The 20,109-nt window shown below is 40.3% G+C and overlaps 1 protein-coding gene across 2 annotated transcripts in view; it reads right to left on the reverse strand.

Moving 5' to 3' along the window:
* Positions 1 to 20,109, reverse strand: part of DNAJC1 (DnaJ heat shock protein family (Hsp40) member C1) — a 126,929-nt gene that overhangs the window by 31,983 nt on the left and 74,837 nt on the right. For both annotated transcript variants that reach the window (XM_033165892.1, XM_033165891.1), the window contains 3 exons: positions 15,321 to 15,486; positions 14,405 to 14,499; positions 13,285 to 13,378 (listed from right to left, as the gene is read on the reverse strand). In XM_033165892.1, the coding sequence (XP_033021783.1) occupies positions 13,285 to 13,378; positions 14,405 to 14,499; positions 15,321 to 15,413 (282 nt within the window). In that variant the 5' untranslated portion in view covers positions 15,414 to 15,486. The remainder of the gene's footprint in view (positions 1 to 13,284; positions 13,379 to 14,404; positions 14,500 to 15,320; positions 15,487 to 20,109) is intronic.

Here is a 20,109-nt window from a genome sequence, read left to right on the forward strand (position 1 = left end):
AGATCAATGTGAGGTATTTTACAGAAGTACATAATTTGATTGCATGCTGACAGCTTCTAGGAGTCACTGGTGAGAGCCAAGTGCAGGGTGGGGACCAAAGGTGGACAAACAGCATGATGTGTCTCCCACCAGAGGTACTACCCCCCCCCCCAACACATGACCACAGCCTGGGAAACAGCTTCAACTGGCCAGTTATACCAAGTGAGGGTAGCCTATGGGTCTCAAGCCCTTGGTGAATTGGGGACTTCCCCAGCATGCGAATACAGGCTCTGGCAGATTGAGTGGATGAGACCAATAGTTGGTCCAATGGTCAAGAGGGCGGTTTCTGTATGTGCTGTAGAGAGAAGTGAGGGGCAGATGGGGCTTGCCAACTTGGGAAGGTAGCCTATCTAGGAAAAAGAAAACTCTGATCTGAAAACTCAGGAATCATACTCCATGATCTGATAATGTTGATCGTCTTTACTTTGACTCATGTGCAACTACTCATTCAAAGTTCCTATTTTATAGTTTTGTTTTTCAACTTTTAATTTTCATCCGTTATAATTGTTCTCTCTGTTTTAGATACATTATAGAATGAAATTAAAAAAAATTTAAAAAAACTTTACAAATAAAATGTGTTAAGACTTGCTTGTGGGCATTTTTGTAAACTGATATATACATATTATATAATAACTAAATAAAACAAAAGCTCGGCTGGCCCACCCACTTGAACATAGCAGGACTTGTTTCCAAGCAAACATGCACAGAGTTGCACAGAAGGTGAGTACAGTATTTGTCAAGGCCAGCCAAAAACATTGTGGACCCCTTTGCCATGGCTGTGAAGTGCATTAGCGTAATAGATGCCAATTTATACTGCTCAAGCATGATGTGTCGTCAGGCTAACCTGACAATCTTGCAGCAGAGAGCAGGGGTAAAGGTGGAGTAAGAAACAGGGAAGTGTTTCTGCCATTGTGGATTAGAGGTTTTGCTGCTATGGGCTATAAACTGGGATATTCTATCTAGTTCGTTCCCACTGCAGAATATCTTATCTGTGCAAAGTGAGCACAATAAATTCATCTCATGAAGACACGGCATACGCTCGAGGCTTCAGAGACTAAGCATTCAGGATGTGCACATATAAGCAATAGTCCAGGAAACTTAAAAAAAATACACTGTATTTTACATACATACTTAAAAAACAAAACTACCGTAAATGCATTTTGACCTTTCCAGATTCAAGTACATAAACATGTACAAATGTATAGATACTACCTTATATAATAAATTCTGGCTTTTCCAATCAAAGTTATTTCACACTCATGTGCAAGGACACCTGATTGTGTTGCATTTTATTCACTTAGTAGTAATTTACCAAAATGTGATCATTTATAAATCTTCCACATGGTGTCTCAGAGATTACATCAAATGCACAATACCAAGATCCCATAGATGCTTTTTGCTTGTGGCTTCAGCTTAGACACAGTCAATCAGCATTTAACTTTAACCCCTTTGACACTGAAAGCCAATATTTGATGCTAAAATCTGGAACAGAATCTATTATTGCTTATGCGACCTCCAGACATCAGACTCTAAGGGGTATCTGTCAATCTTGCTAGCGTGTCAATCATGAAACAATTGGAACTGAGACTCAGACGAGAATGACAGAAAGGAGGAGGAAACCAAATAGAATCTTCAGTAGTCAAAGTGGGCAAACACTAATAAATAATTGTGATATACTGATAGTTTGACTGGTCACCATTGCATGTTAAGTGACCAAATGCAGAATGTGGGTTTTTTTGTTTTATGAAGCTGGATCTTTTCACTTTCTTCTGATCAAGCAGAAGACAGTTAAAATATGGAGTCTCTTCTCAACTGAGACTCTGAACTCACAAACTAATACTGGATCATAATATCATGATATCCATATTAATTACTGTAATGAACCTAAGCAGCTATAACCCTAAATTTTCAATCAAAATGGAAAAAGAACCTATGTTCTCTCTGTTCCACCTAAGTATCAGAATTTATATATTATATAAAAATATGCACAGGGAATAAGGAAGCTGCCTTATACATGGACCAGACCATTGGCCAACATAGCTCAGTATTCTCTGCACTGCATGGCTGCAGCTATCCAGGGTTTCAGGCCTTTCGCATGCAAGCTTTGTACACGACTACCGAGCTGTGGTTTATCTATATGCACATTTTTACATGTAAACTCAAAACAATCACTGTGATTCACCCACAACCATTGCTGCTTTCATAGCAACAACATCATTTCATACTGCTATGCATTTCACTAGATCAAGGATGGGCAACTTCTGTATTGTTGGGGTTTGCTTTCATTATTCACCAGACAATTCCAAGGAGATGCGAAATACTCTTCCCTAGACAGTGCTGAGAACCAGAGTACAAAATACTGGACTAGAGGTGGATAAGAGATAGAGAGCCAGGGTAATGTAGGGGTTAAAGGGTTGGAATAGGACCTGGGAGATCAGGGTTCAAATCCCCACTCGGCCATGAAGCTCACTGGGTGAACCTTGGGCCAGTCACTGCTCTCTGACTAATCAACCTCACAGGGTTGTTGTGAGGATTAAAGGAGAAAGGAAGAGAGCCATGTACACCCAGCGTTTGAAACCCCCATTGTTCTAGGCATGTTTTGCGACAGGGAATTTCACTAATGCGAGCAGTTTTGGAGCTCTGGACGCAGTACTGCGCCTAAGATTTCAGATTAAAACTGCCACTACTGGAAGGAAAAGAGGGCCTTTTTCTGCCTCCCCACTTCCAGCTACTCTCTGAAGACTGGAGAAGAGACCTTCTTAAGAATACTAGGTGGGTGGGCAGGGGAAGGACTAGACCATGTGAAAAATGAACACAATATTTTAGTTGCAGTTCATTCATTTTCAGCTTTGTATTCTTGTTATTAAAAACTGTGCCTAGACCCTCCGTTGCGGTGCCCATAACCTAGGTTTAATGTGCCATTTAGCTCCTAGCTTTCATATCTCAGTTTCTAACACTGTGTATACACCACACTGAGCTCCTTGGAGAAAAAGGTGGGGGTATAAATGCAATAAATAAACCATTAAATAAACTTCGTTGCACTGCTTGGCTCTTCCATGGATGATCAAGCTCTACAATTTTTATTTATTGTTATTTTTTCACTTCATTTATATACCACTTTTCTTCCAAGGAGCTCAAAGCGGGGGTTCTTCCTTTCCTATTTTACCCTCACAACAACCCTGTGAGGTAGGTTGGGGTTAGGGACTGTGACTGGCTCAAGGTCAGCCAGTGACCTCTGAACTCTTGTCTCCCAGGTTCTACTCTAATCACTACATCCAATGCCAAAGGAAAGATATTAAATGCAAAATAAAACCTGATATGTAATATTTTGATTTTTTAAAACAACTTTGTGTTACTTAAAGGTAAAGGTAAAGGGACCCCTGACCATTAGGTCCAGTCGTGTCCGACTCTGGGGTTGCGGCGCTCATCTCACTTTACTGGCCGAGGCAGCCGGCATACAGCTTCTGGGTCATGTGGCCAGCATGACAAAGCCGCTTCTGGCGAACCAGAGCAGCGCACGGAAACGCCGTTTACCTTCCCGCTGGAGCAGTACCCATTTATCTACTTGCACTTTGACGTGCTTTCGAACTGCTAGGTGGGCAGGAGCAGGGACTGAGCAACGGGAGCTCACCCTGTCACGGGGATTCGAACCGCCGACCTTCTGATCAGCAAGCACTAGGCTCTGTGGTTTAACCCACAGCGCCACCCGCATCCCTTTGTGTTACTTAGCGATGGACAAAAAAGTATTACCTCTAAGTCTTGATTAAAACTTGGATTTAGCCTCTGAAGCAATTCTGGTCCACAGGCTGCCAGTGACAACTTTGACACTATTCCTTGTTGACCACCCAAACTTCAAGCAAAACTATTATCTGCCCTTCATAAAATCGCCCAGCTTCTTAGTTCTGCACCGAGCAAGACAGAAGGGAGAAAGGTTTGTCTCACTCAGTGCAGAACTCAAGTTACTGGTCTGCAAAAAAATAAATACAAAACGCAAATGCAATTCACTCCCTGCAAAACAGCCTTGTTTACTTGAGTATACAGTATCGAGTGAGGGGCCCCTCCTTCGATGTGTTTCTTAGACATAATCCTTCCATCTGCCTCACATCACAATAGGAAGAGGGGCGTAAATTAAAACAAAGCACACAAATAGATGGCTAAGGATGCAAAACGGAGGCATTTTAAACAGCTTTGTCAAGGACAATGCGCTTCAGATTTTTGAGATTCTTTTTTTTTTAAAAACAAAACCAACAATCTGACTGCTGGCTAACTGGACTGTTCCTTTAAAAAAAAAAAAAAGCAACAACAAGAACAGCAAACTGTTCCAGAACAGTGGCGAGTATCTCCAGAATTAATGTTTTTCCCAAGTAATTACAATGTTGTCATGAAATTAGAACACCTACAGGTCATTGACTTGAACAGCATCCAGCTAGTAAATGCGTAAGAATAATTAATGTATTCAGGTTTACATGAAATCAACTGAGGGTGTTTAACCCAGTCCTCCCTGTTAGCGAATACATGCCTGAGTTTTTTGGGTGTGTGCATTGTGTTCTTTTCTTTTTAAAAACAAAAAAACAAAAACCAACCTCTCCCATCTCCATCCTTTAATTTATAAGAGAATGGATACCCTGCCTTTCTGCAAGGCAGCTAAGAACTGTGCAAAACACTAAATTAAAACAATTAGAAACAGCTTTGGGAGGCAGAGTATATTATATCACACCGTGCTATATTTATATATTCTATACAGCTCTTTATATATAAAGTGGAAGCAACTGCCTTCTACCAACACAAATCCACCAGGAAATTACTCTGCCCTGGCCCCAGAAATTACACAGCCATGCTCTTTCATTGCTCCCATTCATTTTACTGGGAATTTTGAAGAAATTCCTGGTATATATCCCCCCCCCCAAGTCTTCACTAGACCTCACTGCTGAAGATCTGCAGGTAATGCAGCAGCTTCATTTTCTTTTAAAGGCCTATCATTTTTGTAGAAACCAGATAGCAATTTTCCTGCTTCATTAGTGTAGTAACCCAAATAAAAGATGCATAGTAGAGCTTTGCTGGCATCTAGAAATTTGATGCAAAGTAAATGCAAGCTTGCATTTTGCAAATGAAGCCTTCTTCCAAAGAAAAAGGGAAAACAATAGTACTTCAGAAATCCAAGTTTTTAAATCACTCCCTCTGACCCATGCTTGGAATCCACAGTTTTAACATTTCACTTTAGTGAAGCAACGAGCATGTCTTAGTGAAGCAACTACGCTCACAGATAGTTAATTACAGATTTCATTCTGACTAGCAGCTGTGTTCTGTTTTAGATTCTCAGTTTGCACTGGTTTCCTTTAAACAAGTCCACTTCTGGTTCACCAAGCTCTTTAAGAAGAGTTTGGATTTGATATCCCGCTTTATCACTACCCGAAGGAGTCTCAAAGCTGCTAACATTCTCCTTTCCCTTCTTCCCCCACAACAAACACTCTGTGAGGTGAGTGGGGCTGAGAGACTTCAAAGAAGTGTGACTAGCCCAAGGTCACGCAGCAGCTGCATGTGGAGGAGCGGAGACACGAACCCGGTTCCCCAAATTACGAGTCCACCGCTCTTAACCACTACACCACACTGGCTCTCTCTTTAATGGACTTTCAACCCAATTTTAACTGGGCTTATTTGGAAACAAGCCCCAATTAAGTCAATGGCCCTAGCTTTGAAGTGCTAAGGACTGCAGCCTTTGTGAGAAGTAACACTAACTCTGCATTATGGGATTCAAGTTTATACAGTATTTAATGGTTTCGTATAAAATCTGCAGGAAGTAGAAGTCAATTCTATCACTCATATATTGCTTTCAAAATGAACTGTTCTGATTTTTTTAAAAAAATACTTTCTATCCCAAATAAAAGGGAGAGATCAAGAACCTGTTATCAATTTTCATTTTTAATACACATTTATTATTTTTAAAAACACACAAAAGGCTAAAACCCATCTCAACACTATGCACACTTTTCAGTTGTTCACAAACAATTTCCATTTCTCAACGTGTGGCAGTATTACTCGTCTCAGCAACAGAACAGCTTGTCATTTTCCTATAACTTATTTTACAGTACCAGGTTTTTAGCAGGACTTGGTATTTCACTGGTGCTTCAAAGGAGGGACACTAAGGTCAAAAAAGGTTCCTCCCCTCCCAACAAAACAGAGGTTGAGATTCAACAGATAAGTCCCATCTGCAAAAGCCCTGAGTAAGACTGAGTAAGACTTCCCGCTGGACAACGGGGCTTCCCCCCTCTCCTTCTCCTCTGTGTGCCCCAAAATTGGTTGGGAGGCATGAGAACTCCTGGAACCACGCAGTGTGCGGGGGGGGGGGGAGAGGAGAGGGGGGTCATTCTGTGTGGCAAGCTGGAATGCTTGCACTGACAGAAGATTCAGAAGTGTGTGATGCTGAATTCTTCCCACTTTCTCAGACATTGTGGCAATGCAGGAGGGAGAAGGAAAGCTCAGGCTGGGAAAGTGTCATGGAAATTCTCTTTTGGAAAGCACAGCAGAATAATTCTCTGCAAGTCCCCTCATGTGTTGCAGTGTGCTTACCAGTTTCTCAGTGCACAGTAAAGCTAGTGGTGCTTTATGAATACACTATGCCTAAGCACCAAATCAGAGGATGGGGGGTGGGGCGGGGATTTTACAACTTCAGCCTTGCAAATATCCTTTTGCTCCCTTTGCCCTGCTTAGCTTCCTTGGGTCAGCTATCTAGGCAGTTTTTTGTAATTAACTAAAATTGAGAGCATACACTTTTGGAATGCTAGGCCAACCTCCTCTCGCCACCCACCACCCTGATGTAGCATTAGCCTATAGAAGGCCACCCAAATTATCTGAGAGGATTCTACACAGGACATGGCAGGACAGCTGATCAATACATTACAGAGCGGGGAAACGTCATTTCCTTGCACCAAGTTCCTGCACCTTTGGCTCTTCAGAGATTGCTGGGACTCCAACTCACATCAGCTCCTGCCACCATGGCTAAAGGCTAAGTTGTAGTTCAGCATCACCTGGAGGGCCAAAGGTTGGCCACTTGTGTTCTAGAGGCCGGAGATCCATAGCAGAGCTTTGCCAGGAAATGCTTCCAGGTTCAAACCTCAGCATCTAAATCAGGGGTATGCAACCTAAGGCCCATGAGCTGGATGTGGCCCAGTTGCCTTCTAAATCCGGCCCACGGATGGTCCGGGAATCAGCGTGTTTTTACATGAGTAGAATGTGTCCTTTTATTTAAAATGCACCTCTGGGTTATTTGTGGGGCCTGCCTGGTGTTTTTACATGAGTAGAATGTGTGCTTTTATTCAAAATGCATCTCTGGGTTATTTGTGGGGTATAAGAATTTGTTCCTTTTTTATTTTCAAAATATAGTCCATCCCACCACATGGCCTGAGGGACAGTGGACCGAAAAGGGTTGCTGACCCCTGATCTAAATTAAACGAAACAAAGGTTGCAGAGAAAGACCTCTGGTGCCACTATTTGCAAATCTCATGCACAGAGAGACTGGTGCACCTGAGATGCCCTCCCGAGATCCCAGTGCAAGGAAGACTTGCAGACACCTTCACTCGAGAGGCAAAGATTCGGAAGCATGCCTAAATGGCACTTCAGCTGCCCCCCTCTTGTTAAATGTACACATCAGTTCCCTGCGCATCAGAAATCCATCTTAATCTACCTCCTCCCCATCCTCCACAAAATAATTAAAAATAAAGCTCTCAAAAAATTATGCTTTGAAACCCGCACACCATTTTTCTTCCAACTCTAGAGAACAGAGAACAGCTGGCATAGCAGAGAACAGTAAAAATGACAATGGCTAACCTGTGGACATGCATACAAAGCAGTTTTCTCAAGTAAAGAACTACCTTAATTATTTTAAGTGCCTTCGTGTATTCCTCCTTTCTCGTCCCCACCCCCGCAACCCCCAGTTAGGGGGGAAAGAAAAGGGGCAGGAGCAATGAAAAACGTGCGGTTGGATAAATGACAATCAGATGCGGGTAGCAGCTTTGCAACGTGATTCATGTAAATGGATATCCCGCCACTCACATTTCTTTTATGTTATATTAAACAAGATAGAGGATTGGATCCAAAGACACACACCCCCCCAAAAAATCCTGAGTTAAATGGAAAGCGCTTCTGCTCAAACACAAGGGGTGGGTGTGGGTGACTGTTACCAATGCCCAATTCTGCCTCAGCCCTGTATGTTGGTCCTGCCCCCACACACCCCATGCATGCAAAAGCCATTCCAGGGAAGCCTTTCAGAATGGCACGAAGTGGCATGATGGGTCTTGAAAGAGAAAACATCACCCATGAACAAGCAGAGGCAACTTCCACTCTCGCAGGAGACCTCTAGAACCAATTCACAGTCAAAACAGTTTTAATTGGACAGGGGGAGGCAGGGGAGGGAGGAAACTCATTCCTTGGTTTCAAGAACAAAGAATCATTTCTGTCCTCTAACAGTCAGAAGAAAACCAATGCAACTGCTTAGAACTTTGAAGGAAGGAAGTAACCTTGCTCTCCTCAACCCACACAAATGTGCTTTAATGAGGGGTGAGCTTAGGCATAGTAAATAACGCTTGTTATTTTGTGCTTTGCCCCAGTGTATGACTGCTTTCTTGGGAGCACAAGGCTTTAGCTGCTAGGAGCCCCCTTTATCTACAACATTGGCTACAACAGCCTGCTCCTCAAGTTGAAGACTGGAATCTTGCTGCTATCATCGCTGCCTTTGTAACCTTGAGGATAAACTACAAATACTCTCTGCGTGGGGTTTAGCCTTTGAAAGCTTTCTCTGCTGCAGAATGTAGTTTCCCTCCTTATTCTGCTTCCATCAGGCACAGGGAGTAACAAACATCCTCCCAATCACTGGGGGAAAAAAATACACTCCAACCTCTCTCACCATTGCAAATTTTACTGTCTTAAACAAACAGCGAAGTGCTGCTTTTGCTGTGCTGGAAGAAGCTTAATACAGGTAAAAACAAAACACTGTACAGTGGTTCCTTATGTTACGTACTTAATGTGTTCCGGAGGTCTATTCATAACAGGAAACCGCTCATAACATGAGGCGCGCTTTCGCTATGCCGCTGGAGCGCAACTTCCGCTTACATCCTGGGACAAAGGTCTCAACAAGGGGCATCTACTTCTGGGTTAGCAGAGTGTGTAAGCCGCAGCATTCATAAGGGGGACAGTACCTAATACGAGTTACCACTGTAATAATTTTTTAACATTTTCTTCAATAACAAATCCACTCTCTCCTTGACAAAAGTCAAATTGAGCAGATTTGCCAAAATAGAGAGGTCTTACCAAAAAAATCAAAATAGTGATCAATACATTCCCCCCCCCCAAAAAAAATCAAAATGTAGAGATGGAGGAGGGAAAATCCTTTAATTTCAACAAAAAGGTATTCTATAACCTTGGGGCCACTACTATCAAGGTCCTGCTCCTAGCAGTAGATGTCCTAGTCTCATGTTATAAGAATATATGGAGCAAGACCCGGATTGCCAAATGCAAGTGGTTCAGGGGCTGGTACAGAGAGAGTCAGCTCTTATTGTGGGAATGTCTCAGACCACAAAGGGCTTCAAAAGGCTTTAACTCGCACCTTGCATTGGGCCTAGTGATGGATACCGATATCCCAATAGCATAGAATCATAGAGTTGGAAGAGACCACAAGGGCCATCCAGTCCAACCCCCTGCCAAGCAGGATACACCATCAAAGCATTCCTGACAGATGGCTGTCAAGCCTCCGCTTAAAGACCTCCAAAGAAGGAGACTCCACCACACTCCTTGGCAGCAAATTCCACTGTCGAACAGCTCTTACTGTCAGGAAGTTCTTCCTAATGTTTAGGTGGAATCTTCTTTCTTGTAGTTTGAATCCATTGCCCCGTGTCCGCTTCTCTGGAGCAGCAGAAAACAGCCTTTCTCCCTCCTCTATATGACATCCTTTAATATATTTGAACATGGCTATCATATCACCCCTTAACCTTCTCTTCTCCAAGAAGCAGACACAGCATTTTGCACCAGCTAAAGCTTCTGAATCGTCTCCAAGGGCAGAGCCACCTGGAATACGCTGCAGGCTATTGTAACTTCCTAGGGTGGCAAAATCACCTCTTTTCCAAGGAGGGACAGAGCTTATATAGAAAACATAGTTGGCAACATACCCCTATGGTGACTTGCTGAGATTGGGATATTTCACCCTCACCTGTCATAGGCATACTACCCACTACATGGTCTGAGGATTCCTCACCAGAATCACTTCCATCTTGATTAATTCATCCTCCTCTACCCAACTATCACCTCCTACACTGGCTAAGGGCAGAACTGAGTTGCAGGAAAGCAAGAGATGGGTGACACTAGCATACTGATGACACCAAATCCTAAGGCTGCAAATGACTACCATTTATTCATATCAACACTGAACAGTATTTACAACATCATCATGTGCCTGTCCCCACAAAGCTGAGCTCACATTTCCAATTTTCCACCTTATCCTTTAAGCAGGAGGAAACTTCTTTCAACGAGGCACTTAAGTTTCTAACCAGATGACCACTGTCTGGTCAGACTGGTCCTCCCCATGAGTCCAAACAGCATGCAACAGCCTCCACAACTCTCAGCACCATCAACATCGCTGAGGGAACCCAAATCAAATGCAAAAAAGCTACTAGAGAAGAGGCTGTTTTCAACATTTTTGATATAGATTCTAACTGAACAGCAGTATCTTACTGCGGTAACTGGGAAATACATGAGCAAGTCTGTGAGGAAAGAATCATGCAAAACTGTCATGGAAAACTCAAGTTGCATCACCATCCATCAGAGCCTAAGAGCCTACACATCGACTAGGAGAACTTAGCAAGATAGATTCACCTAATGCAGCAGGTTGCAAAGTACCATGTATCCCAGCTCCTCAGTAAATTATAGAGCTGAGATCTGGGACAGGGGAGCAAAAGAGAAAAAGAGGGTACGTGGGGGGGAGGGAAGCTCTATGTTGATCACACCAGTGCACAGTTATGCTATATAATGACCAAGATGTGTACTGGCTTCTCTCCAGAATTTCTCATTACTTTCTTTGCTGCATTCTGATTCTGTAAACCTGAAGAATCCATAACATTTCAAATGCAGACCATCCTTACTACCCCAGTCAACAGATTCTTGTCCAGCTCAGAACAGCAAATCCAGCACATGATGTTCAACATGTGCAAGGCCCAATACAAACTGGCATAGCTCCACAACTGCCACAAAGTGTCATGAACTGCACCAGACAAGGAGGTCTGAGCATGTATACTGGAGTGACCCAGTGCAATTCATCAGGGCATCTCAAACAGCAGTCTCAAGATGATCGCACCAGCTGAAAGAGGGCTACGTAGCCAGAAATATCCCTAATTAGTCCCTGATATCCCAACACCAGGGCAACCAATCAAGACCAGTCTACCTCTACAAGTTAAAATAGCCACAATTTATTGTGACCATCCCTACCTCATATATCTCTGCCCAAAGTTGGTGGACACAAGTTAGGCTAGTATAGGTCTACTCATCTCATCCAACTAGGTTGGAGGCAAAATTATTTATTATTCACCAGCCTTGCATTTACCAGCACTAAGAACAAGGAGGAGTTTAAGAGATCCAGAACTCCAAACTCCCCAGGTTGGACCCAGAGAGCCAGTACAAAAATGGTTTTCACACACACACCTCATACCACATCCATGCAGGCCCTGAAGCTTGCCATACTCCTCCTTATCCACTAAGCAGTCTCTGCAACACATCCCCATTATGATCTACACTGGAAGGCAACACTAGAAAGCCAACATTGTGGTGGTGCTTATCAACACTTCTTTCTCAATTGCAAACAAGTCAAAATAGAATCCCCAGCCAAAATATATGCATTATGGACCAATCAAAGAGCCTGTTCTCACTTGCTCACAGAGTCAGGAGCAGGAGACAAGAGGGGCTCTCCAACTAGACATAGCTGTTTCAAGTCCTATCAGGAACCAGCAGTTTCTTCATGAACTTGCCTATCTAGCAAAGGAATGAATGGACTTGATCCACCAAGACCTCCATCACTCTGGAAGCTTCGCAGTCAGACACAAGCTAAAAACTATCCATTGTACACATGGGAGATTTTACATAGCTGTCAACCTTTCCCTTTTTTTGCGGGAAATTCCCTTATTATAGCATTGGGAAACAGCAGGGAGGGTTGACAGCTATGGAGATTTAGTGGCTAAAAACTTTCCCCTCTACTGCTTTGCTTTGTCCTCTTAGCTTTTAATTTAAATCTGCCAGCACTAGCACAGGCTGTAAGAGCTCTGTTATCCATGTAGATACCGGCACAGTATCAAGGTCTGGGTTAATAGGTTGCTAATGATGGGCAGATTTGACACTTAACCTGTCTTGCTCTGCATGGTCTATACCAAATACAGAGAAGTGTGTGTAAAATTAAAATGCCTTATTAAGCTATTAAAAGAGATCTTGTACAATGATACCTTAGGCAACAGAAGTGTTGCTTTCTCACCTCAACCAAATTTAATAAATTTCTTAATAAATTGACCACAAATACACCAGTCTTGTAATACTGTACAGTACTGTTTTATAACACTGGCCAAGAACCAATTATAAGTCTTAGGAACACACACAGACACACTTCAGCAGACTACACTAAATTAGGTTCTGAACATCTCCCTAACTCAGGGATAATGTACAGTTTGAGGCATTAAGACATTCAAATAATTTATTAAATTTGTACTCTGGTAAAGAAGAAGAGGAGAAGAAAAACCAGAGTAATGACAATAAATGCGCTCTTTTTTAAATAATACTTTGCTTCCCTACCTTTTTGAAACCTCAATTATTACTGCTCACATTTATGTATTTTTATTACTCATATACCAATGCTATAAAATATGAGCAATTACTCATATTTTAATGCTTTAGGGTCCAATATACATGGCAAGTCTTTCAACACACTGCTGCTGATTCAGAAGTCTCATTTTAGGAGTGACGCTTTCCCCTCCTTTTCCATTTATTTAGCCGAGCTCTCAATAATTCCGTGTTTATCATTCCTATATGGGAACCATTGGGGCGCCACTGTTTTTACAACTATGAAACATTCTCTAGGCTCAAAATAGTTACTTGGCCAAAGGCAGAAGACTCCTAAAAATAAAACCAAATGCTGTTCTGTGGGAGAATTAAACAAGAACTGGAACCACTTCCAAATCTACAAAAGGAAACAAAAGGAAACACACAACTCTGCATTTTTACCTGAAATAGCTGAGGCAGTGCTTTCACTGTCAAACAGAACCATATTCCCAGCTTGCATGGAAGAAGGTCCTGCCACTGTGGCTTTTCTAGCAACCTATAGAAATAATAATAATAATAGTTCAGTAATTTATTTGTGTACGTCTTGTTGCATACACTGTGATGAAAGCCTCCAACTAGCAACATGAGGGCTAAAGAAAGTAGCATCCCACTATGGGAACCATGTAAATATTTCCACATAGAACGTAATCAATAAAATAAATATATTCAGAGGGCCTTCCTAAACATTGGGCTTGCCTGCACCTCACAAAATAAACCCCTCAGACCTTTTGACGGCTTCAGTACGGGGGGGCGGGGCGGGGGGAGAGACAAACTACCACCAAACCAGTCACAAGCGCTGACAACCAGATATGAAGTCTGTAGCATAAACAAACCAATACATAAAAATTAATGTCATTTGCAGTTCACTGAAGCATTACTCACTGATGTCATCAGAACTGAAGACAGGCAAAATGGTCTGTGCTCTCCATCCTGCATTGATCCAGTTCATGCCCCTGCTGTGTGAACTATTTAAACCCTTTATTTCTTTCTATGAATCAATAGAAGGAATGGTGGTATCTTTTGGAGTATTCTGAATGTCACTATTTCCTGCCCCCCCCATGTTGTTTCTTGGCTTTAAAAGGGGATGGGCAGGGTATCACAGGATTGAGAACATTTTCCTAATGTCTTTTTTGCTTCTAAGGCCAAACAGTGCCAGTTAAAAAACTATTCTACCCCTAACAGCAGATAAGTCTGGAAAATTAAGATCCCGTTGAATATCCTGCATGCAATAAACTGCTTGTGGTTAATTCCTCCCCTCAAAGTGAAAAACTACCAAATTTAAATTATCAGAAGTTTCTACACTTTCTACTGGTTTCCCCCCGCCCCCCAATTAATTTCATACAATCAACCCACAGCTATGTCTCAAAAATTATTACAACTAATGGCAATTGCTTTAAGTTATTTTTTGTGGGTTTTTTTTTTTTAAAAAGCAAACACTGCAAAGCTTCTTTTCCAAGTGTCAAAACATTAAGAAGTTGCTACTTTTATGTGGCAAGAACTATTTCAGCACTTCCTTTCCCACCTTTCATTCTTGTCTACACCAAGTTTCGCTTCTTCCATATTCTTCCCTCCTGCCCTTTTCCTCTTCTCTTTTTTTTTCCTGCTGAGCAGCTCATCCTGATACAGAGGGGGGGGGGGAACTGTTAGAGGTTATCAGAAACATGTGCTCTGCAATTGTTAGGAAGATTCTCCAATTAAGAGCAGAACAGAACAGCATTTATGCAAATGCGAGGGGGGGGGGCTACATGATTAAGTAAAATCATCTAACAATAACTGTTGCCATGGCATCTCCACTCCTTAAGCACACATGAAGTCCAGCTCTGCCAGTCACGTGAATATCTACAGCAATCAAAGTTTCTCTTATTTTTAAAAAATTAAAACTTCTTTCCTCATATGACAACTTTAATATGGTAGCTCTGAAAATACAAAACCAAACAAACAGCTCTTTTGCATTCTGGCAGACAAGAAGGAAGCAACATTTAAAACATTTCTTTTGCTTCTGTCATTTTACCATTCTAACCCTGGAACATTTATCACATTTGAAAGACACTTCAATTTGGGCGTTGGGAGGGGACCCTCCATTAAGACATTAAAAGCCCAGACGAGTATGAATTTCAAACATCAAGAATGGAAGCGGGGGGGGGGGGACACACACCCCCAAACCTGCATTTGTGCAATTTGCAATGAGGGTTAGGTAAAAAGATCCCTAAAAGTCACCAATATAGAAAGCGAAATGGTTTGCATTTTATTGTTAAATGTTGCAGATCATTTAAAAGGCTTTTTTAAATTATTTTTTTGCCGAGGGGTTCATACTCAGTTATTGGATTCAAGTGAGGAATGTTTGTCAGTCTGTAATTACTAGGAAACTAATTTAGAGGGTGTGGGTGTGATGAACACTTTTGCCGTGATTTTAAATAAAACTTATTACCGATGCTTACCAGTTGTTTTTCCAGGTAGATTGACCAAACCACAGCATAATGCCCCACTGTGAGGATAATGAACAACAGCAATGCCAACTCTGCATTGCTCATTTTCCTCACTCGTCTGTAGTAAAATACAGGCTGTCGCCAATCTGGTAGCCCATTGATCAGAATATCATCATACCTACAGTGGCAAAAACAAACAAGCTTTCATTAGGCGTTAAAAATGAACCTATTTGCTTTTTTAAGGGAGAGAGAAAGAGAGAGAAAAGCATGGAAATTCCGTTTTACTCATCCACTTTTCAAAAATATTAAATTCCTGCATCAGCAGCAGCAGCAACAACATTTTAATCTAGGCTCCTGGTAAACAGAATCTTCTTCAGCGACTGCATAAAAATGGTAGCTCTGCTGTTCTAACAGCACCCCCAATTGATTCACTTGAGAAATGTTTTTACTCTACAATGAACCATATGTTCAACCTACCTGTCAATCATTGGTCATGTTCCCAGAATAAAAGAATTACAAAGGGATGGTTTTAAGTGGGAAGCAACAACAACCAAATCCATTTGCTAGCTTTGACTCCTTAATTTAGAAAAATATGGAAAAAAACAACCTCGGTCCTGTTGAACAGAGGTGCAATGTTATTAAACTTTTTTCCTTTGACATGAAAACTAATTTAGAAATGACTTGCAATGTACAAGTGATCAGCATTTTCTTTAAAAAGAATGAAATTTGAAACATTATAGGCTGCTAAGTTTGCATTTTATTCTAGCGACTTTTCTGCCTTCTTTTCCTCTGTGTGTTTGTTTCATATAAAAAGCCATTTGTTAGAAATAAATTCTTTCTACATCTATTATTCTTGAAATCAGTTCTACTACTGATCATTTACGCACACACAACTCTTAACTGCATAAACCACTGAAGTAGATAACTTTTAGTATAGAAACCTGACAAGCCTATTATTAAGAAGATTTAGAACTGAGGCATTTAAAATACTGTATGTTAAAATTAATCCTAAATGGAGCACGACTCATTGAATATTCTAATCACGCTATTTGCAGAATTAAATCGGCACTGAAAAGCCTAATTTGGTGCAACACATTGACCAAAATATTTTAATTAAAAATATTCTGAGTTAGTCGCAGGCCTAATTACAGGAATAGAAATAGGGCCTATATTGTCATGCAGGTCAGTAGGACTCAGTAGTAGGTTTTTCTCAAGTAAATTGACCGATCGGAATAATAGCGCAGCTGCTAAACTGCCAGCCTTGACGTGTAAATCAATTTAAATGCAACAACTGCAGTAGCTACTTTGATAGTTATTAAATTGATACCTTGGAGATAGATTAATGAATTTTTTTAAATGGTCTTTTTAAAATAAAAAAGCCCTACATCTTTGTATAAAGTAGATTTCATTCAAAAAAATTAAGATGCCCTCTGATTCATTTCTTCTAAACAAACGGTTAATTATTTGTTGGTCAGAGCAAAACAGTCTGCTAATTTGCATTGCTGAATATTAGCAGGATAAATATTACATAACTTTGCCACCTCTGTTGGTTATTATGTGCAATATAAAAACAGAAACAATACATATTTATTAGGGTTTAGTTTAAGCCATCACTATAAAAGATTAGGAGTGTTTAAGCCATGCCTATAATGATAGGAATATGTCTGTTTTTCCTCTCCAAAAAGGGGAAGGGGGGGGTCTCAAACGTCCTAGAAAAATTGTTTTAGTGTGAGCAACAAAAAGGAGAAGAAAACTAGCTATTTCAATACCATGGGGTTTTTCCAGAATGTATCAATAATTTAAAATGTGAACATAAGTAAGAAGTAAAAATGGTGAACATAGAATAAAATTTTAAAATACATAATATATATTGTGCTTGCATGAAATAGATTTTTTTCCTTTAAAACTATTGAAACTAAAACCGAAAACATCTCCCCATCACTGCTACCAAACAGTGAGTGAATGGGGAAAAAATATTAAAGGTTATGGACTAATAAGGGGGTGAAATGCTAAATATTTATCTTCTGGAACTATCATAGACCTTGATCATCCACACTTAAATTCACAATATATTAAAAATCTGTTCTATATGCATCCAGATCTGACACATGAAAATTTCATGCACTAAACACACTCTGTATTTACCAGGCTACGTCTGCTATTCTGAACAAAAGTCTCCAAGGATTTAGTTCCAGAATCAATGCTCTATTGATTTTACTATCAATGAACATTATGGCTCACACGACTGGCCATTTTAAGGGAAGATAGCTTCTATTATAACCCACTTTTTAGAATATATACTGTCAAAAAATAAATCACTCCTTTCTATGGTAATTGAGCACTGTATTTAAAAATTAAGACGTCTGTTTAATTTTTAGGACCGCATATGAACAATGATCCTTAAGTTACTCAGAATCCTGTGATAATTTTAAATCTTGTTTTTCACATTTAGCAAATTAGTTAATTAGGAAGCATACAGATGATTCATTAAAGTACTTATTTGCAGAAATCAATTTATCACCTATGATGGACCTTCAGAGGCATGCATAAGAATTAAGCAAATAAGGAAATCACGAAGCAGTCTGCCTTTATGTCCTCTTTGCATCTTATTCAAGCTCTGATTTTGCTCACTTCTAAAATATAAACAACATACAGCTAGGTCTATAACGCAGACACATGTCAATCAGATAACTATTATTGTGAAATGTATATTAAGTAAAACCTGAGGTCACTGTGTTTTTTGTTATTGTTAAAGCTAGCCAAAAATAAGTTCTCATATTCAAAACAAAAATTTGGTATTAAAACCACAGACCAAAACTAGTTGATTATTCCACAGCACAACTGTAGCTGCAGGTAAACTGTAAAGATAAAATTGTAAGAGGACAAAGAAATATATTTTGCCCACCCATATTCATCTTTATGCAGCATGCTGCAATGCCACTATAGTCTAGCTAGCTTAACACAATGCTTCAGAATTCACAAATTTTATGAGCTTGTTTCAAACATGTATCTTTAGAGTCTTAAATTATTGAAAATCTCAAAATTCTGAATCTACACACATTTAAATGGAACTTTCCGCAAAATCAATGGAACTCACTCACATCTAATATCTGCAGAGAAATTAGGTTTTAAAATCTAATCTCAAAGGGGGAGAAAGCACTCCCTTTCATCCTGCTGTTGTTGCCAAAAAATAATAATAATGTAAACGTACTCGCTTCATATACTTTCCATATGGTGCATGTAGAAACCTCTTCATTATGAAAAAGGTGCTATAGGATTCAACATTGGTGTTAGAACACTTATTTTGATGCCCAACTACTGGTTCCAGTAATCTATCCACAAGCATTTAAAAACGCTTTTCTAAATTAGAAAAGCTGTATGGTTTTAAAACTGCTAAGTTATTGATCTGTCATTAGGTTTGCTTTTTAAAAAACAAGAACACCACTAGCCTGTTCAGATTATATTTTCTTTCATCTAATGGAAGAAAAGAATCTGTTGGAAATGAAACCATTTTCAACTACATATTAAAGACAAGCAACAACATATTTGCTCCATAATATTACAGTAAATGCAGCTGGATTCAAAGTAACTCCCAGTATCAAGCTACATACTGTATATTGTTTCATCTCCTGCTCATTTGCCTACTCAGCATAGCAAAGTGCAGGATATTAAATCTTAAAAGAGCCCAGTGGGTCCTACTACAAACAGCATCCTCAAACTGCTGTTTAGCCTCCCCCAAGTTCAAAAAGCAGGTTGAAGATTTGACACAAGAGGAGCTGAAAAGAAAACTCAAAAATTCGGCCCTCACTGCAGCCTCTTTATACTTCTTTCACATCACATACTCAGATCACTTCTGAGCTGGGGGGAGGCTGGACAGCTTTTTGGAGGTTCTGTGTGGGCAGCTTCAGAACAACAAACCCTTCCAAAAAGAAAATTCTGGTGTATGCACAAAACATGCTGATTTTAATCACCGCCTTGACGTTCAGTATGAGACTTTTAAAAAAGAAGAGCAAATTTGAAACATTTTTTACTGCTGTGTAGATGGAGTTAGGTTGAGCTGCTACATACTGAGAAAATTGCTTTAACAACCTGCTAAGGAAGGCTGAGAAACTTGAGTGCTTGGAGGAGATGATGGTCCATTGAGCATCTGCCCACAGTTAAACAAAGTCAGGGACCACCAAACCTGGAGCACATGAATCTGAAGGAAGAACCAAGGGAAACTAATTTATTATTTGGTAATTAGTTGGTAAGCACATGGTTTAAGGAAGGGGGGAAAGCCCACCTAAAATAACTGTTAATCAAGAGGCAACAAGAATTTAAATACAAGAGAAATAGCCATTATATTTGTTATTACTGCAGTTTTTGCAACTGAATCTGTAATCCAAGCGACCAAGAATTCCCAAAGGCAGAGTCCTGGAAAGAGATGTCTCAAAGCAGAGCTTGTTGGGCTTTAAAAAAATTTTTTTAAGGGAATGCGTGCTGTAAGGGAACATTCTTGCACCTATGGTAGACATCATCACGAGCCATTTTTAGGCATTTAGCAACTCATTTTACACAAGGCGATGAAAGCTTGCGCCAATTTAATTAAACACATTTCTGAGATAATTTCATTACATGATTTCCAATATACACATTATGTGAAATCCCTAAATAATTTACTTTCACGGCAGTGGTCAGTGTGGTTGTGGAAGTACATAGATGTACTGGGGGGGGGGGTGTGTGTGTAAAAATAAACCCATACAAAAACACAGGTTATTTAGTATTAAAGCCATGAACAGTGAGCATGCAAAATAAGCACTAT

The sequence above is a fragment of the Lacerta agilis genome, chromosome 12, assembly GCF_009819535.1.
Source record: "Lacerta agilis isolate rLacAgi1 chromosome 12, rLacAgi1.pri, whole genome shotgun sequence".
NCBI classification, from domain to species: Eukaryota; Metazoa; Chordata; class Lepidosauria; order Squamata; family Lacertidae; genus Lacerta; species Lacerta agilis.